General features: G+C 35.3%; 1 protein-coding gene across 1 annotated transcript in view; it reads left to right on the top strand.

Annotated features, from left to right (window-relative positions):
• The first annotated feature begins 8,292 nt into the window (after positions 1–8,292).
• Positions 8,293–22,495, top strand: part of LOC127878942 (uncharacterized) — a 28,501-nt gene continuing 14,298 nt past the window's right edge. Inside the window, exons 1-2 of the mRNA XM_052425506.1 lie at positions 8,293–9,036; positions 22,188–22,306. Of these exons, the coding sequence (XP_052281466.1) occupies positions 9,017–9,036; positions 22,188–22,306 (139 nt within the window). The 5' untranslated portion in view covers positions 8,293–9,016. The remainder of the gene's footprint in view (positions 9,037–22,187; positions 22,307–22,495) is intronic.

The following is a 22,495-nucleotide window of genomic DNA, read 5'->3' as shown; positions in this document are numbered from 1 at the left end:
ATATGTCCGCTATAAATATAACTGTGCTCGTAAGGCGTACCATACAAACAAATCCAATCAAAACAAACACAGGTTAAATTCCGCAAGTCTCAACTACAAGCATGTTCTAAATACATTTATCTATATATACATTAACACACATATACTGCAGAAAAAAATAACGTTCCATGAGCTGAAAAAAGCCTAAGGACTAGTGGAAATATCTTAATAGCCTAGGTAAAAAAACAAATGACAAAAGCCCGACCAGTGACCAAGTTTATGATTTGGTGGGGGGGGGGGGATACAAAGTCTATCACTCAAATCAACGAAATAGCAAGAAATCGACGACACGTACCTGCCTGTCTTTCACACTGTTGACAACGTAAACAGACAAACCACAGGGGAGGGAATACAAAGACTTTTTGAGTCAAAGGTTAAGCCAATCCTTTTATACGGGGCGGAAATGTTAGGTCATACCTTTTCTGAAAATATAGAACAAGCCCAGGTTCAATTTTTCAAAGATGTTATTGGTCTAAATAGAACAATTAACAATGATATGGCTCTAGAGGAGGGTGGTAGATTATAAGTAAGTGTAGAAAATCATTTCAAGAGTGTTAAATAATGGTGTATACTTATTTACATGACATTTCAAACATATCCACACTGTCATAATATATTGAAACGTCAGGAAGTAATCGGAAAAACAAATGGTGCTAATTCTGTAAAAAAATCTGTTTTTAATTATGGTTTGGTTATTTCTGTGTTTATTAAGATGTTGGTAATGTTGTTTCATTTTAAAAACTTGTAAAAGAGCGAGTTTAAAAACTGTTTAAAGATCATCATATTTGTTGAAACAATTCGCTGCGAACAAACTTAATATGCAGCGTCCATCCCGAGTCTGAAAGTGGCGGCAACGAAAAACGCTCCCCGCGTCATCACCGAGTTCATTAAGAACAAACTTAGCATGGAATCGGATGGGCTTATAATTGTCGAGGCTCGTCGATTATTCCTGCGCCAGGTAGCCCGCTCCAAAGAACTTTAACGAAGAAGGGTAATCTTAGTTACATTTACTAACCTGGACTTTATCATTGTTTAATTTCGGTTCTGACATAATAAAATAATATAATGTCTTGTATAAAGACGGGGTCTCGGCAGAAACGCAATGTTTGTTTTAATTAGTATTTTCCTATACAACGCGCTTGCAGACAAGGAGATCCGTTCAGTGGCTACATTTTCATACTGAGCGCTGAAATATTATATATTAAACTAAAGTCAAATCCTAAAATAAAGGGAATTAAAATGGAAGACGCAGAATACAAATTGTCACAATTTGCCGACGACACTTCTATACTCCTAGATGGCTCTGAAGAATCTCCTGATGAAAGCTTATATGTATTGTCACACTTCACACACTACTCAAAACAAAAATTAAATCGTCCAATTTGAGATAAATTAATTTTTGTACCGCCTAAATGTTTAATATAAGCGTATCTATACTTGCTGTGACTGAACACACAGGACCAACACTAAGTAATATAGAGTTAGTTAAGATACTAGCGTAATAAGTTGAAGTTATGAACTTCAACTCGTTATCTAGTAACCTAGACAAATGCGAAAAATATTAAATGAAATATTTCTCGGGTTGATAAATACGGTATCGCATTGGTATTTGACATGGTATTTAGAAGAGAAAGTACGGTATGTTTTAGCGCGAAAATTCACGAGCCCATAATATCACTTTAGACGACATGTCCTACAGAATTGATTAAGTATCGTTTCAGTTCTATAGATATATTAGATGGCTGTTGCAACGTTTATGGACGTTTCGAGACTCGTCAACTAAGCGATATCATTGATGTAGATCTATATTGCACATTGAGGACATACGGGCGTCAGAAGAATTGTAGTTTGCATGTATGTGTAGAAAGCCCTGTCGAATGCAAGCACCCACTCCTAGTGTGTCTTTGTGTTATCATTAACAAGGCACTAAGTTGTTACAGGGTGCAGGAACAACAAGGTTCACAGGGGTTTACACACTGGCTGGACAGAATTTAAACACACTGTTAAGAACTTAATATTAAAAAAAAACTTTAGCGCTTAAAAAAGAGTTTTTCTTGCAGTGTTTGCCGATATCTTAAGATTTAAGAATCAATCATTGAATACGTATGAAATCAGTGCAAAAAGTTCACCTTGCGCGCAGCATAACCGTGTTCATGATTGCGTTACACACCGAGTTTTTTACAAAGACACAGGCTTATTAAATAAAGTAATTCTGAAGTTTTTCACATTGCCATAAGCAGGATAAAAACTGTATTTTATGCACTAGCTGAAATTCTTAAGAACATTTGTTTAAATTGTTTTGAAGAAAAGCTCCACATACCGTTGTGTTTACATCCATTAAAGTTAAGTTGTGAACCTCACACGGTCACGCGATCCTGTAACCTGGTTAATTTGTCGAGGATAATTATGATGAACGTGTTTATGATGATGATGTTGATGAAGATGATAATAATGTTATTGATAACTAGAAATGGCGCGGAAAAGGCCGACGCGTATCCCCACGCCGCATGTTTGACCAAGGGGGCACCCGAGGGTTGGTTATGGGGCCATGCGTTGTGTAGATTGTCATTAGAGATGTTCAGTATCAATTGGAAGTAAATCGGTGTATAAATGAAGAAGTTAATGTAAAATAACATTAAACAAGAGATGTATTTGTCAGAAACACAATGCCCCCTACTGCGCCGCTTTGATTTATAAAAAAAAAAAATCATTTGGAAGGTTCATTAATTACCTCCCTTTAAAGCTTATTACTTCCATTGGATTTGTTTTTTTGACCTTTGACCTTAAAAGATGGCCTTGACCGTTCACCGATCAAAATGTGCAGCCCCATGAGATACACATGTATGCCAAATATCAAGTTGCTATCTTCAATATTGCTAAAGTTATGGCCAATGTAAAAGTACATAAAATAAAAAAAAAATGAGTAAAAATCTCTGACTCGGCCCCTCCCCAACCCCCATAACTTTTGACCCAATGGTCAGATCAAATTTCCAAATAGTGCAGGGTCGCACATATGCTCATAGCTACCATGTGTAAAAGTTTCAAGGTTCTAGTGCTTATAGTGTATGAGGAGATAGTGGCCAGGACGGGCGGACGCACGGACAGACGGCGGAGATAACCACAATATCCCCACGCTTTTCAAAAAGCGTGGGGATAATGATGAGAAGGGTTTAACTATATTTTTAGAAGATAATAAATGTAAAAATGACTTTGAGTAAACAAGTTTCTTGTCTTATGACAATATAACCTTTCTTTTAATCCGACTAGAGGCGAACCTTTACTTTTAGATGGTATAAATAGAATTTGTGTCTGTGGCTCTTGATGTGGCAAATTTTTTATTTTCTTATCGAATTAAAGTTTTGATATACCAAGTATAATGCTTAATCGCAACATAAATAGAGTGTTCTTAGTTAAATTTCAAATATTTAAAATTCACTGCAACAAAATCAAAATTAACAATCAAAATAGTTTATAAAGTCTTGATTCCCGCCAAACAAGCACGTGCATCATTAAACATATTATTAAATAAAAATGTGATCCCGGCGTCGTAGGCACCAAAGGTGTATATCACTATTATAGTGCCGGCGGTGTAGAATATATGATATAATGTTAATATAATAAGCCATTGATACATGTACAATATGATTATTTGAAACGCAATAAACTCGCGTAATTTGCGTCACTTGATCAAGGATAAAAGTATATGCAAAGTAAAACGCGTTTAACCCATTTATGCTTAGCGTCTAGAAAAAAAGGCCTGATGCGGCGTCTCATCTGGGTCTACGCTGTTTGCTTAAAGGAATTTCTGTCAGAAATATTCTAAATATAGAAATAAATATACTAGACATCCGTTATTTTGGAAATAAATTGATCCAATTTAGAAGTATGGGAGAGTCCACTAGGCATAAATGGGTTAATCCCTATACTAATTACCTGCAATTAACCTGATAAATAATTAACTACGTTATCTTTGCCTTAAGCAGTCCGTTTGATGTGCCATCTGACTAAATTGATGATCGGTAATTAGTTACACATATCGATAACATTAGGTACATTTTGGATGAATAGAGCCTTGTTCTGAGAAAACTGGACTAAATGCATGTGCGTAAAGTGTCATCCCAGATTAGCCTTTGCAGTCCGCACAGGCTAATCAGTGACGACAATTTCCGCCTAAACTTGATTTTCGGTAAAGGGGGCTTCCTTGAAACTAAAAATACCACAAAAGCGGAAAGTGTCGTACCTGATTAGCCTGTGCGGACTGCACAGGCTAATATGGGATGACACTTTACGCACATGCATTAAGCCCAGTTTTCTCAAAACGCGGCTCAATAGTCCATGAAGACCATTTTTCTAATAAATGATAACCTAATAATGAAGAAAAAATCGTCCATGCCGAATAATCCAAATGAAGTTTAATAACCATAACGCAGTTTAAAAATTGCACTTGTAATTAAAGCCCAAGTATGCAAATTATTTTGTATATTTTTTATCATGCCTATATATAGCAGAGGCGTATTAAGGTGGGGGGCTAGGGGGCTAAAGCCCTCCCAGCTGGCTGGGAAGATACGATTTTTGTTTTTTAAATGAGCCCCTTATAGTTTCAATCCACTTGTGTATTTCCTGTCATATGCCCCTAATTAAGCCATAAACAGCTGTCAATTTGTGTGATCAGCCCCCAGGCATGTGTACAGACGATCTATCCTTCGCCAGCTAAACTGCACGCTTCACTGACTGTAAGTGATAAGTTACTCTATTTGATTAGCTATAGGTAAATGTTTACAAATGGCTCATTAATTTTTCGGTAAGTTTCTTTGATGAATTAAAAGGGGCCTTCTCACAGATTTTGGCATGCGTTTAAGTTTGTCATTAAATGCGTTATATTGATAAATGTTAACATTGGGTCTAAAAATCTCCAATAAAAAACAAGAATACAATTAAAGACTTAAAAAAAATTAAACCTCAAAGGGACTCGAACCACTGACCCCTGGAGCCAAGGAGCAAAAGTCTACCGCTCTATCATCATTTGACCATCCGCATAGATAGAACTTGAAATAAAGAGTGTTGTTAAAATGTTATTTTTATCATTAGTAAAAAAGGTTTATCAATGACTTTGCCTTATTTGACAGTTTATGAACCACAAGACTCAACAAGATAATACATAAAATGATTACAACCAAGTTTGATAAATATCTACCCATACAAGAGGGTGACTTAGTAGGATATCCAACATGGTTAATTAGGAGGTCCACCCATCTAACACTGTTAACAATTTCTGGATAAAGATTATGTTTCCCACCACTTTAGTGGTGTGAGAGACATTTGATTTACCCCTGTGTGTCTGTCACAATTGATGTCTGAACTAAAGTTCGTGTTTGTTTTACATGCATTTAATCATGCAAAATTCTGATTAGATAGCATAAAATTGCGTCATTTCAAGGTGCCATTAAAAAAAAATCGACGACAGGAGGGGACACCCCTCCCGCACCCTCCCCAGTTCAGCCCCCCCTCTAAACATTTTCTGCATACGCCTCTGATATAGTGCATTTATTTTAAGTATAAACGTCAAACGTCTCTTGACTTAAATGTTCTGCCGAATATGTAATAAATTATCTTGATTTGCAGTCACTCTTTATTGCTGCAATTCACTGAAATGCAATTAAACCGATTTTCGAAAAAACGTTTTTAAATACCTTCATTAGCGGTAAAAAATCTTAGTTAATGAACAACTCTGCGGAAAGCTTTACTGAAGGAAAAGTGTGCAAATGATATTAAGAGATAAAAACTGTCTCTTTTTTAAAGTCGTCGGTGGCATGCGGTTATTTTTTTACACAAAACAACGACGCGTTGATACTAACGCAGAAAATGATATATACCAAATAAAATGCAAGATTAGTCTATTAAATGGACCGCGCTCTGTGAATAAAAGGATTAACTGCATGTGCGTAAAGTGCCGTCCCAGATTAGCCTGTCCAGTCCGCACAGGCTATTTAGGGTCGACATTTGCCGTTATTTTTCGTTTAGAGAAAGTATTTTCATCGCAAAAATCTATTTTATACGGAAAGAGTCGCCCCTGATAAGCCTGTGCGGACTGCGCAGACTAATCTGGGACGGCACTTTACACACATTCATTAGACCACCTTTTAACATAGCGCGGCTCAAATAAAAAAATAAAGAAAGAAAACCAGTTGGTAACGTTCGTCTATATTCCTCTAGAAGCATCCCTTTATCAACTGCATGTCATTTATAATATGGTGTGATAGTTATTGTTACCCGCTAGTACAATCACATACTTCTAGAAATGTTAATCTGTACATATCAATATTATGACTTAGAATTTGTATGTAACGATTAGGTCCAAATTTTATATAATTTATTTGAAGGGTAATATGAAAATGTGCAGTTATAAGAAAACTTTTTTATTTTAACTTGAAAAGCGAATCTTTTAAACATTTTAGAGCGATGCAGATTTAGTGAAAAGAACACACCTGCTTTTGCCTAAATTTTACATGTTTTTTAATTCATATTTGAATATCATTTTAAAGGTTATATAAATAATCTATAGCCGAAAATGAAGTTTGTGATTTTCCATGAAATAGTTTCGGAGATATTCTTTATCAAAACTTCGAAAAAGATTTCAGGCCGAGTTAGACTATTTAAAAGTACATATCTGCCTTTGCCTTAGACTTTATTAATTTTTAATTTATACTTCTGATTTATATCATTTTAAAGGTAATAAGAGGTTTTTGCGTGACGTCACAAGAGGGGTTTTCCGTTGCTAAAAATAGATTTGCCGTCAAACCTCTCGATCGCGGCCATTTACATTGTATTAGAGTAAAGATCGTCGGAAGACTTAATACTGACAATTTCACAAAACAAAACGATAAATACCCGTATTCTTTCTTAAAGTAAGACTTAAATAAATGATAATTTAAAAACAATAAAACATATAATAATTTGATTATAATTATAAAATTTAAGCGGTGTGGATGCGATAGTGTTATTTTTCATCAGCGATAGAAATTTATTGTAAGAGGTGCATTGAATCAGTTAAAAAACAAAGCCCTTAAAAAGCGCAATACATAACAATCTTTCAAAATAGTTTTAATTTTCTTTTACATTGAATGAATTTTCGTTTCGTTTTACATTGAATGAAAATATTAATAAATTTTAGCATTCAAATGGAGAAAAAAACACCTGCATATTATGAAAATTGAACTGTTTTACATGTTTATTGAAAACACTTTACTAGTCATAATGAGCGATAGAAATCTAGCATTTTATGATACCATAAATCTATACATTTAATTTGTTTTACGCAGGTATTTTATATCCCTACTATGATCAAACGTGATTGCTTGTTTTCATGATGATGTTTCGAACACCGCAGTAACGCACGATCTTTACACGTTATAGCAGAGTTTACATTTGCAGGTACCCGTTAAATACGTTAAGTGTGTAGCAGTAAATTAGTACAATATTTTAATCTTTTAGTTCTTAAACACTTTATTGTTATGCTTAAACTGGCTAATATATATACCCTGTACAGTTCCTGTTAATCCATTTATGAAAAATGTATATTTTTTTAAATATGTTCAAATATCTTATTAAAGCAACTATTAAGTTTGTGGCTTAAATGACTGCTCAATATGCCAAGAGATGACCTGGAGGTATCCAGAAACTTCAAAAAATTTAAAAAAGGCATATTAAAAACACATCTGCGATGGCATGCAAACGCATTCTCTCCGAGGGAGACCGTGTCCCCATTGTGGGTTAGGAACGTTTACATGTTTGCGTGTGACACCACATGCGTGCACGTGTGAAGATAAGATAATCTCGCGATGCCACGAGTCTTTGTTGATATATCTTTTGCATAGCCAGCAGTGACCACTTATTTAGAAGGGGCCAGCTGGAGATAACTCTGCTCCCCTGTAACAGCCATTCTTGATAATTAAGTTGCGTCTGTGGACATTGCGCGAAATCTGCACGAGTTTAATTTATAAATATCATTTGCACTTTTCATTTTTCGATTTGCTCAGGTATGTTACATAATGCACATGACACGTTATCAATTTTGATATTTGAGGAATCTATCGAATTCAATAAAGTAGTTAATAACGAAAGATGATGCTAGACAATATGCGTGCATCGTTGACTGATAATGAAAATTGCTGTTATGCGAGGCTATATCGATTTATCTAACAATACCAAGGGACCGGCGACATGATTGACAGTGTTACACCGGTCTCAGGTGTTAAAGGACGCGGTGATGCTGAATATCTCTATTGCAGCATTAATCGATTAACACTGGTTACCGATTTCGCGTCTGTCAGCTTTCATTTGCCTAAGATTCGCACAATGGATCCTGCATTTCGAAAGATAGACATTCAATTGGATATTGTTACTGCTTTGTTGGTTTAAAAACGCATAATCGTTATCGTGTTTTTGTGGTGTTTCTTTGGATACACGAAAACCACTAGCGCCGGCAAGACTTACATAACAATTTTAAAAGACATAACAATTTTAAAAGACATGTGCTACTTTAAAGGAGATTATTTCGCAATATTATCAATTATGTATGGAACACTTGTATGGGCGTATCGCATCACACGTATTTCTGACAATGCGTTATCTCATTTCCAATTCAAAACTAAAATACTGTAATCAAATAACACACGTGTAGCAATTTAAATAAGTGCGCGTTCAGTTTGGAACCCATCGTTTTTGGACCTGTTATTGGCTAGCGTGGATGTTATTTTGTGTGTAAACCTCGCTGTGGGTGTTGCTGTACGTTTGCAATTAGTCAACGCGGTTACTGATACATTATCAACTGATTGAAACATGACGGCGATAATGTGAGGGAAGTTGATACAGAAGATTGGTCGATACACTCATACATATGTATATATACATGATGGATTGCATGTGACTTGACCGTTTTTACCACATTTGTGAACATCAAACTTATTGGACTTACGAGATGACAACCACCAATACCAGGTAAGGGAAAAGTGTTAATTAACATATGCTTTACAATTGTGTCACACGGTCAGCATAATATTATTATGCAAGTCAGCGTTTCGTATGGTGTTGCCAACCTCATTGTGTACAACATCCTACAGAAGATGAGGAAGCTGGCAGGTTTCTGTTTTCACGATGTAACATGTATGCATCTGATAACTTTTGGTAACTAAGGCTCAGTTAAAGATTTTCATTACTTTGAAAACATTAATTTTACAAACAAAACTGTTATATTTGACGTTTTATAAATATGTTTATTTTAAGTAATATGAGACCAACAATAAAAAAGTAATTAAATTTGCAAATCCAGAGGATCGAACTCTTAACCTCAAGAGGCGAACCTTAAATCGCTATTATTAAACAAAGCATGCTTTTTACTAGTTCTCAAGTATGGAGTATGGAGTGTTATGATACTTTTTGTTTTAAATATAATGCAAACGTTATTTTTCAACTGTCATTTTACCAAGCTGTGAACAAGTCCAAGTCCCTTTCATATGGATGATTGTCTCGTATCTGATACTATGAAACAATTACTTAATATATCAATATCACATATACATAAAGATAATCCGCGTTCTTTTTTTTAAACATCTTGAAATTCGTGCTCACATATATGAGAGTTTTCGCTTACACATATTCGTTTTTCAATATACAAATATATATGTCAACTGATTTTAATATACCGGCAATTGAAAAATCTTCTCGCAGATTTTGAAAATTATAGGACTTTAAATGAATAATAATATCATGATAAGTCAAAATCACGTACACTTGTTCAATAAGCATTTCGAATAAATTGTTGCTACATTATCAGTTTCATGATATACCAAAAGTGTTGCCAATCAGCATAGCAGTATAATATACAATTTTTATGTAAGATATATTTATATTGTATTGTCGAAAATTGAGCCGTTTCATGCAAACATGGGTCTTACGCCATATGCGACCAGCGTAGATCCAAACCAGCCAGCGCAAGCGCACAGTCTGGGTAGATGCTACAACGTCCGCTAATAATATTTTGTTCTCATAGACTTTGTAATTACATGATCGATTTTCTATACAAAAGCTAGTTAAATCTTCTGATCAATGTGTCTCATTAATCAAGATAAATCAAACTATGAGCAGCAAATGATATACCTTTCTTCTACATGAACTATTATTTCTGTGCAAGTCACACGTTGGTCAATGCAATGTGATTGACCATTGATGGGCTTATGGATGATTCACGGTAATAATTACGGGTCACATGGCTGATATATGTCAAATCATCGTGTGAAATGTATGTGTTGACAGTGGCCGAACATTATCGAACAACTTTTAACAGATGTTTTCACAAATCAAAACAGTCAACGGACCCTGCAAGGCACGATTGTTTACGCCGTGTAATTCTACGAGAAACGGTCAAAATACATTAAACTGAACGATATTATTTTAAACTTAAATATTTGCAAGCCACTGCACCCATATCTTGTAACGTATAAATTATAATAAAATCGATGTCGGAAAATACATATATACAATATTTTATTTTAAGACATTCGTGATGTTGTATTCTTAGTGCATATTTGAACAAACATTACTGTAATCAATTGAAGTTTTAAAATAAAATCTGAACATTATTGGTGCATTAAACCTCGCTTAAAGCGGGTATATACGATCTTGTCAAATATTTATTAATTAATATACAATGTGTAAAAAACTTATTATACATATATTTCAATATAAACTAAAATAAAAGTTAAGAAGAACATGTGTCGAAAAGTGCTTAATAAGCCAGATATTTAATTCTGAAATCGAAAAAGGCTGTACAGCCGAATTCGCCAGCATGTATATCATGCATGTACGATGTGAATCTAAATTTAGTTTAACGGTTCATTTGAAATTCCTGCAGCGATATCGATTCATACGACAAACGAACACTTACTAAAAAGACGAATGCATCGGTTATTGCAGGAAAATATGTACGAATTATCTTCGTCACAATCGGCTCGGGGCGCTAATTTGTATTTTCTGCATTTTATGAAATTCGTCTTAAATGTATCATTTTTCTTGAATATTGTGCGTTATTATAACATATTTGTATCAATATATAACAATTCAACACTTATAAAAATCGTTTAATCTCGCTTTAAACAGGTGTCACAAACCTATTACATAAACAGTACATTATAGGTCGACAATATTTTGTACACGAATCATTCAACCACATGACCTCATTTCTTATTTTAGCGGCTTAAGTCGATTTGGATATTACAAAAAAACACAAATATACTAATCCGGTGACATCTGGAAAAAATAAAATAACCTCTAGGGGCGGATCCAGGATTTCTGGTTTTAGGGGGGGGGGGGGGGGGGCGGTATATTGAAAGATTTGCTGGGTGTCCAGGTCAGGTGGGTGCAGGGCAAAGTCCTGCTAGGGGGTCCAGGGGGTCGAAGCTCCACGATTTTAGTGATTTTGGAGGCTTTGACAACCACTTCTCGAGCATGTCACGCCTTATGTACTTTCATCAAATTACCTTCTTATAATGCCAAAAAGTGCATATTTTATACGTAATACTGATGGATATAGCCGGAAGAAATGCTATAAAGAAGAACACACTAACGGTTATCGAGCTTGTCAAAGTCTTCTGCATTTTCGCTCGTTTTTTGGCGTTTGCGCATCCATCGTTGTTGACATAAAATGCAGCGAAAAGAGAATCAATGTGCAAAAAGAGGGATACATCAAATCGTAAAGTTCGACATGAAAAACCGGGCGACAGAGAGTCTAAAGTTAAAAAAATTAGCGATTGTCTGTGATAAGTGGGAAATGTTGTGTACCAAAAAGAAAAATGAGTTTAAATAGGTGACTAAGATCTAGTTAAGTGCGAAACATCAAATTAATTGACTTTACCCTTTGGCGATTTACTTTGGATCCGCCTATGACCTCTGGACGGTTGACTCTTTGATACATTTGAGTCGCGCTCTGTGAAAAAAGGGCTTAATGCAGGTAGGTGAAGTGTTATCCCATATTAGCGTGTGCACTTTGCAAACGCTTATCAGGGACGAAACATTCCACCTGAACTGGATTTCGTGTAGAAAAGACTTCTGTTAAAAGAAAATTCTACAAAGGCGGAACGTGTCGTCCTTGATTAGCCGTTGCGGACTTCACAAACTGATCTAAGATGATAACGTCCATGCGTAAGCCCTTTTTCCACAGAGAGCGACTCGCCTAAGAAGTGGTTTGTGTATAAATACTAAAATTGTAGAGCTGACGAATATTTTTTACATAATTTTGCAGAGTTCGTGACCGGATAAATCAACATTAATATAATTCCAATTTATCGACAGAGTTATGACTGACTTTTTTCCGACAACAATTTGCTCGAAGTGCAGATGAATACTGCACGAGTGTATATCATGTAGTGCTCAGAGTGTATATCATGTAGTGCTCAGAGTGTATATCATGTAGTGCTAAGAGTGTATATCATGTAGTGCTCAGTGTATATCATGTAGTGCTCAGTGTATATCATGTAGTGCTCAGTGTATATCATGTAGTGCTCAGTGTATATCATGTAGTGCTCAGAGTGTATATCATGTAGTGCTCAGAGTGTATATCATGTAGTGCTCAGTGTATATCATGTAGTGCTCAGTGTATATCATGTAGTGCTCAGTGTATATCATGTAGTGCTCAGTGTATATCATGTAGTGCTCAGTGTATATCATGTAGTGCTCAGTGTATATCATGTAGTGCTCAGTGTATATCATGTAGTGCTCAGTGTATATCATGTAGTGCTCAGTGTATATCATGTAGTGCTCAGTGTATATCATGTAGTGCTCAGTGTATATCATGTAGTGCTCAGTGTATATCATGTAGTGCTCAGTGTATATCATGTAGTGCTCAGTGTATATCATGTAGTGCTCAGTGTATATCATGTAGTGCTCAGTGTATATCATGTAGTGCTCAGTGTATATCATGTAGTGCTCAGTGTATATCATGTAGTGCTCAGTGTATATCATGTAGTGCTCAGTGTATATCATGTAGTGCTCAGTGTATATCATGTAGTGCTCAGTTGGGCTCAGGTCAACACTGTACGAGTGTATATCATGTAGTGCTCAGTTGGGCTCAGGTCAACACTGTACGAGTGTAAATCATGTAGTGCTCAGAGTGTATATCATGTAGTGCTCAGAGTGTATATCATGTAGTGCTCAGTTGGGCTCAGGTCAACACTGTACGCGTGTATATCATGTAGTGCTCAGTTGGGCTCAGGTCAACACTGTACGAGTGTATATCATGTAGAGCTCAGTTGGGCTCAGGTCAACACTGTACGAGTGTATATCATGTAGTACTCAGTTGGGCTCAGGTCAACACTGTACGAGTGTATATCATGTAGTGCTTAGTTGGGCTCAGGTCAACAACACCGAGCATTTTCTCATATGAGCCGCGTTATGGGAAAACGGGGCTTAATGCATGTGCAATTCGCACAGGCTAATCAGGGACGATACTTTCTGCGTTTATATTAAAATCCTTTTTAGGCGGAAAATGTTGTCCCTAATTATCCAATGCGGACTGCACAGGCATATATGGGAAAACACTTCAACCACATGCATTAAACCCCGTTTTCCCAGAGCGTGGCTCACACCTTTACTATTATCTCACTGAATTTGGTTACTAAGCTGTTAAATGTGTTGCATATTGATAAGACTATATCATTTATGTACGAGTTATGGTCAGCTTTGGGTCTCACACAATTTCTAGCATAAAAAGACATTAAAAAAAAATACAACTACTGGTGCATCAACTCGTTATGTATAAAACAATCATACAAGTGTCTGACGATATCGTATTTGAGGCGAGAGTTTGATAGTACGTACGCTGTTATCTGTGTTCTTACACATGAAACTGACATGTGCACGTATGTTTCTACGTAATCAGTTTCCGTATTAAAAATAGATTTTGTGGGGAATACCCAACATTGTGCAAACGCATAACTAATAAGCATTCGCTATTTAAAGGCAAACTGTCAGTCATTTGGAAGCAAAGACATACATTCTGTACATATGTCTATAGTAGAGATATAATTTATTTGAAAAATAAATTACCCAATGATATTTGTAAAATTCTTATTGGCCGTCACATTTTGTGTTGAATAGGTAACGATCAATATCAAATCCAGCTCATGTTTACTTTTGTTTCTTTCTTTTATTTTATTCTTGTTTTTTTTTCACTGGAGTTCTTAAGATCCAATGTTAACATTTATCAATAAAAAGCATTTAAGGACAAACTTCAATACATGCCAAAATCTGTGAAAAGGAACCTTTAACGTTCACCTGCGTGTATTTGAACAGTCCTTGCAGAAACAACATGCAATCTTCTTATTAATATTGCATTAATCCTTATTCTGATATTTTGCCTTAGATTGAAATACAATCAACGATTCATAAGTGTAATCCTTTAATTCATCCGATGACATTTGTTGTAATATGCAAACATAATAGCATCAAGATGCAAACACATTTGCATCAAGGACGTACAATGTATTCATAAACAGCTTTTCTTGTTTTGCGAAGCGCAAAATTGGATTTGTGTAATTGTCATTGGTAACAATTGCTAATCCATCTCTTCATTTGTTGGTACATTAGTTTTATTATATATTTTTTACACATCAAAAGATGCTGTCTTTAAGTGTTCCATACAAAAAAACTTTTGTAAACTTGAATAGTTTAATGTTATCTGTATTCTCTCGAAACCCAACTTGAGGATGAAGCCCCCATGCCCTCTGGGAACTGCGGACTGCTTTATTCTAACCCTGCATACTGCCTACTACCACAGTTTTACCCTGTCTACTTCCTATTATCAAAGATTTTGTTAGATAAAAATATTTTTAAACCATAGTTTTACATTATATTTTTGATTACATAAAACGTGTATATGTAAAACTAAATGACATTATTACACACGCAAAAACTAACAAAAACGTATAGAACTATAAGAATATCGAATATGCTGACTAAGGTACTGTAGTCCTATAATAACAACGTTATTACAAGTAGCGATAAGAATGATTTTTAACAGCAATATAACAACATGCAAAGCTTAGCTGATATTGTAATGCTGATGATATAAAGCTTTGCGTCCGAAATAACGGAAATGTGCGTATAGCGTACCGTACGTGTGCGTCCGTTCTGAAACCGCAGAATACCGCGTACCAAAACATGGTTGGGGTTGGCTGCTCCAGCTTTGGATTTTTTTAATGGTTTTATATTTGTATCAACAATACTAGAAAAAAACTTACAGATACAAAGTGTATTGAGAAAACAAATAAATGAAAATAGCCATGTTCGTCATAATGATACGTTCTTTCGAAAACCCATGAGTCATCACCTATTACAGTTTCTTTTTACGTACGTGTTATATTGTTACAAACAACAACTAATTTAAGATGTTTTTTCGGACTTTATAGTTACTAATTATTACTATTTATAACGCCTTCCTGAATACTGGAGGATTACGTCCATCCGAATCAGTATTAACCCATTTATGCCTAGTGGTCTCTCCCATCCTTCTAAATTTGATCAATTTATTTCCAAAATTTGGGATGTCAAGTTTATTTATTTCTATACTTACAATATTTCTTACAAAAATTCATTTAAGCAAACAGCGCAGACCCTGATGAGACGCCGCATCATGCGGCGTCTCATCTGGGTCTACTCTGTTTGCCAAGGCCTTTTTTCTAGACTCTCGGCATGGGTCAAGAAACAAAAGACTTAGACCCAAAAATGTAATTCATAGCTTGAATAAATGCATGCTATGCCGAATGAATATGTCGCTAAGAAATTGTTCTTGATGAAAATTGATGTATACATAGGATTTGCAAGGTTAATTTTTATACAGAAATCGAATTTTAACAATATACTTAGTTTTTAGACCAAGATTTCATTATGCCATGATCATATGTCTTAATAGCCGTTTGGCAATTTCGTGCAATCCTTCAATAGTTGTCAAGGTACATGTATTGGTTAGTAAAACGGTGCCACAGTAATTTCCGGGTTCCTACAACATAACGTATGGGTGTCCTTTTGTAAAACCGGGCTTAATGCATGTGCAATTTGCCCATGCTAATCTGTCATGACACTATCCGCTTTAATGTATTTATCGCTTATAGGAAGTCTGTTCTTATCAAAATTCAAATTATGACGGAAAGTGTCGTCACTTATTAGTTTGTTCAGACTGCACACAATAACAATATTATGTTCTGATGTTGGATTTTTTTGTCCTTACTGTACACTTTTCTTTCTATGTCTATGTTCTGTACAAAATTATACGTGTTTTCTTAAGATGGCCTTTTATTGTACGTTATTATATCTGAATGCTTTACTCGCCCTTTTCGTCAAGTATGTTCCAGTTAGAATGGCTTTAAGAACTTTTAAATACATGTACCGCTATATTTTCGTACGTGACCTCGTTCATTTATGCTAAATACATGCTTTGCGGTAATTACGTCAATCTTTTAAATGCCGTAATGCTTTTAATTCATTCATTCATTCTCGGTTTCGAAAACAAGAAGAATTTCCACACGTGTGAACATTCGTGCAAGCTGTCACATTACATTTCATTGCTGTATATTTTTGCTACCATGTATTGATCTGTATGACTTGAAGATAACTCGGTTAAACTCCTTTATGCATATGTCGGATTAACTTGACATCAAGTGTCCAAATAAATTGAACCAAATCAATTAACATCCTTTATACTCAAACCAAAGGGGTGTCGAAGACATTAATGTCATAACTGGTGTCCAAGGCATTAGTGCCGTAACTGGTGTGCAATACATTAATTCCATAACTGGTGTCCATGACATTAATGCCATTACTGATGTCTTAGACATAAATGCCATAACTGGTGTCACAGAGATTAACGCCGACCCCGGTATCCAAGGCATTAATTCCAGATTCGGTTTCCAAGACATTAATGTCAGATCTGATGTTCAAGAGATTAATGAAAGATCTTTTGCACAATAAATTTACACCAGATCTGTTGTCCAAGACAATAATGCTAGATATGGTGTCCAAGACATGGAATTAACGCCTTCCTACATAATCCAAATATGTTGTCTAAGACATAAATGCCATATCTGGTGTCAAATAGATTAATGAAAGATGTGTTGTCAAACACATTAATGCCAGATCTGATGTGCTAAGACATTAATGCTGGATCTGATGTACAAGGCATTAATGCCACAAGTGGTGTTCATGACATTATTGATATGGCATCCCAGATATGTATGCCAGATTTGGTTCCCAAGACATAAATGTCAGATCTGATAATCAAGACATTAATGCCAACCCTTGTGCTAAGACATTAATGCCGGATCAGGTGACATTAATGCTAGATCTGGTATTCAAGACATTAATGCCAGTTATTTTGTCCGAGACATTAATGCTACGTGGTGTCCAAAACATTAATGATACGGTGTCCCAGATATTTATGCAAGATTTGGTTTCCAAGACATTAAAGCCAGGTCTGTTGATCAAGACATTAATACCAATCCGTGTGTCCAAGACATAAATGCCGGATCAATAATTCCGGATATTGTATCCAAGATATTTACGTTAGATCTGGTGTTCAATACATAAATGCCAGATCTGATGACTGATACATTTTAGTCAGATCTGGTGTCCCAGACATTAAATCCCAGATCTGGATCAACAACATTTGAACACATTAGTTAAAATCCTCCATTAACATATGAGATCTGATGTCCAAAACTTTTAACCATCTCAATAAATCACCTTCTAACACATGCATATATATCGTCAAAGGTCCCTGACATTTATGAACGATTTGGTGTTTCGAATATACAATGTCAATGCAATATCTGTTGTCCAAGACATTTATGTCAGACTTGTTGAGCAAGACACTTATGCCAGATCTGTTGTCCCAAGACATTTATGCCAGATCTGTTGTCCAGGGCATTATTGTCAGATCTGTTGTCCAGGACATTATTGGCAGACCTGTTGTCCAGGACATTATTGTCAGACCTGTTGTCCAACATTTATGCCAGATCTGTTGTCCAAGACATTAATGTACGACCTGTTGATCAAGACATTAATGCCAGACCTGTTGTCCGAAACATTAGTGACAGATCTGTTGTCCAAGACATTAATGCCAAACCTGTTGTCTGAAACATTAATACAAGATCTGTTGTCCAAGGCATTAATGCCAGATCCGTAGTCCAAAATATGATTGCCAGATCTGGTGTCCAAGACATATATGCGAAATCTGTTGTCCAAGACATTAATGTCAAATATGGTATTCAAGACCTTAATGCCAGATTTGTCGTCCAAGATATTAAGGCTAGAGCTGTTATCTAAGAAATTAATGCCAGATCTGTCTTCCAAGATCTTAATGTCAGATCTTTCGTCCAAGACATTAATGCTATATATGTTGTCCAATATATTAATGTCAGATATGTCGTCCAAACCATTAATGCCAGATCTGTCGTCCAAGACATGAATGCCAGATCTGTCGTCCAAGACATTTATGCTATTTACGTTGTCCAAGATATTAATGCCAGATCTGTCATTCAAGACATTAATGCAAGATCTATGTCCAAAACATGTATGCAAGATCTGTTGTTCAAGACAATAATGCCAGATCTGTCATCCAAGACATTTATGCCAGATCTGTCGTCCAAGAAACTAGTGCCAGATCTGATGTCAAATACATTAATGCCAGACCTGTCTTCTAAGACCTTGAACCAACTGTTATCACTGTAAAGCTCCACACATATTTATGAAATAATGACTGAGTGAATGTATTTTAATAATATTGACATTGAACGATGCTATTATGAGAAATGCATCCAGATTGTAGCAGAAATGTGCAGCGCGTGTTACTGTTGTTCACTATAATCTTTGAAAGAAGTCCATTCCACAAAAGAATATATACATCTCTATAAATATCGTCCAGGCTGATGCAAATTTTAAAATGCATGTAGTAGGTTTGTCAGTAAAACACCAATATATGGAAACTACTGCTTAAGTGTATATAATAGGGTGTTTATGCCAGATTATTTAGCTATGAGAGCGGTCAGGGAACATAGAATTAAAAACAACTACTCGGAAGTGATATCGATTAACCCATTTATGCCTAGCGTCTAGAAAAAAAGGCCTTGGCAAACTGCGTAGATCCAGATGAGACGCCGCATGATGCGGGGTCTCATCAGGGTCTGCGCTCTTTGCTTAAAGGATTTTCTGTAAGAAATATTCTAAATATAGAAATAAATATACTAGACATCCCTAATTTTGGAAATAAATTGATCCAATTTAGAAGGATGGGAGAGTCAACTAGGCATACATGGGTTAATTCAAGTAACAAATTGTTTGTATCGGGTTTATCTATGAAAAGGTTACCGTGTAATTATTGCTATGAAATATAAGCATCGAAATCGCCTTTCAACGGTAAGCACGTAATTAGAACATAATTATTCCACATTCTGCCGCATCGATCAGTTTTCCACTGGTTTGTATAAAAGCCGTTTAAAAAATGCTCATGAATGCGAGCGAGATGAATGGAATGTGTAAGGTGCGCGCGCAACTATTAGTCTACCTGATAATGCTATAACTGTATTTAAAAAGAATAATAAAATGATCTTTGCTGTTTAAACTATAGAAACGTAAATTTAATTTTATAAGTTATTTCTGTCACATAATGAATGCAAAATGGTTTAGCTTAAGTACTTCTTGTTAAATGGGATGTATCAAACTCAAGTGGCCTTCCTTTCTCCTCGCCGAAATCTAATCTGTCGACATTGACACGATTAGGCAGACCACTGGCTTTTATTTTGTCGTATCGGACTTCGCCTACGACATATGGCCCTTTTTTGTTGGTATTAAATGAATTTTAATGCACAGATGTAACTTATTTACTAAATTAATAAATATTGAATAGTAGTTTCAAGCATCTTTTGCAATAGGCAGAATTGTGAAAACTTTGTGTGCACATTACCCTCGAGTTACCCTCGAGTTTAAACTGCGCGAAACAACCCGTCATTAGCTTCATTCTGATGATGTAACTACCTGCTTCATTCACGTGTATTATTATTATTATTATTATTATTTATTATTATTAAAATTATTATTATTTTATATGAATAACATACATACCTTTGACCTTTAAAGTAGTGTGCGCCATTTGAAAATGTGGAGCATGCAAGAAATAAATCGCACACGTTGTATGTATTTATTTATCGTTCAAAACCAAGTCGCTTATGGATTGCAAAGTGTTCTGTAGAAACAAAAATGACAATATGCGTCATAATAGAGGGACAAACAAAATCTAAATACAACATGTACATCTTTAACATTCTTTAACGATATTTAAAGGATAGTTAACCAATCGGTACAAACAAAATTTTATTAATGTTATATATGCAGTTGCTGGCATATTTAAGTAACATTTCGACTTTTTGGTATCGGCAACTGTGATGAACGCTCTCTACTCAATCGGTCCTATTGATTTCATACAACCTTCAATAATGACCAGCATTAAATGATAATACGATGGTGCAATGTCTTAACCCTTTCCCACTTAGAAGCAAAGTGAAAATGGCTATGTGCAAACAGCATAAGACCAGAACAGACTGCGAGTAACTCGCAGTCTGTTCAGGTTGTATGCTGTTTGTTGCTCATCAGTAAGTTGGAAATGAAGCCTTTAAAACTTGAATATAGAAAGATATGTCTTTAATTTAATTTAACTTTCTAAGAGACTCCAAATGCATTAAAATACCTATATAAGTGTTAAAGGGTTAAATACTCAGACGTGTTTCTATGGTAGTTCATTTGGCGAGCTCAGAAACAGACGTCATGCGTGATTGTGCGAAGTGATGCGCTTGTTGAAAGCCATTATATTAATGGATCTATAAAATCAAAAGTGGCCTTATAGTTTATTGGCAGTTTTCCTCATTGATGTGTTTTTTTAAGTGTAATGAAATGATAAATTAGTTTAGTGACAAAAAAGGTATATGCACATGATACGATGATTACCGTACATTTTATGATTGACATCACGTGGGACCTCAAAATAGCCATTGCGAATTATAATTAATAGACCCCCATCCCTCGGATGTCTTTTATTTACATGAAGTAGGTCGCATAAAAAAGGGGTTTAATATTGCCGAATCACAACGAATTTTCATTGTCGTAAATAAAATCATCAATTATTGATCAAGACCAACAATACATTATTGCAGTTTTTTAAAAGCTAATTTTGATGGGGTGGTGCATTAAGGGTAGTGGTGGGATAACGCATTGCACCAGTAACGATTTGAACAATTTTAATCCACATCAAACAGTTACCTTTTTATATAGCAAATGAACATAAGACAATGATTCTCTTAAATGTTACAATAATATTGTAACATTGGTATAAGGAATGATTGCTGGATATTGTGTAGTATACGTATTGTGTACAGTTACATTTGGAACATAATTTAAAATGCTCAATAATCTTGTTTTGATGGAAACTCAAATACCTATATTTATCATCATAGTTTGTCAGTTGGTGTTGGTTTCACAACACGATATATGAGTTGAAAAAAACACTCGATGTTTGTGTATTTTTACCGTAGTACAAATTCTTTTAAGTGCTGTTGTTACCATATTTTGCACTTTATCAATATCAACAAGTCTACATGAAGATTTTATAAACCATATACATGTAATTAGGAATCACAATAAATCATAGGTGTATGGCATATTTTTTTATTTACAAAGCGCTCGTACATTCATAAATGCAAGTACGTGTAGCAGTAATGGTATAGTAATATATATATAATTATTGCTTGAGGTATTATGAAAAGTGTGTACTTGATACAGTTTAACCCGTTTATGCATAGCGTTTAGAAAAAAGGCATTGGCAAACAGCGTAGACCCTGATAAGACGCCGCATGATGCGGCGTCTCATCAGGGTCTGCGTTGTTTGCTAAAAGCAATTTCTGTAAGAAATATTATAAATATAGAAACAAATATACAAGACATCCCTCATTTTCGAAATAAATTGATCCAATTTAGAAGGATGGGAGAGTCCACTGGGCATAAATGGGTTAACATTAACACTGCTCACTAACTTTGTCTCGCTATTTCTCGTTCAGATGTTCGTGCTGTCGGTGGTTGTACAGTCTCTACGGGGAGTGCCTCGTTATTGTGTGCACACTTCTGCACGTGTTCATGACCACTGCGGAAATCCTCATACATCTAGAAATCATAAATGGTATGGACGCTACTGTTACTACCCCTTTATATATTACGTACGAAAATGAATTTATATGGATAAGTCTGTATCGATAATAGACCTTTTTGTTGTGTGTTTGATGCAGTCAACATTTTTTTTAATTGCAATTGCGCAGTTTAGTCAGGAGATGTAATGTCCACTAAAATGTCAAGGTTTCGTGGTCTCAAA

This window comes from Dreissena polymorpha, chromosome 4, assembly GCF_020536995.1.
Source record: "Dreissena polymorpha isolate Duluth1 chromosome 4, UMN_Dpol_1.0, whole genome shotgun sequence".
NCBI lineage: Eukaryota > Metazoa > Mollusca > Bivalvia > Myida > Dreissenidae > Dreissena > Dreissena polymorpha.
The sequence above is the reverse complement of the archived record's forward strand: the minus strand, read 5'-3'. Positions and strand labels throughout refer to the sequence as shown.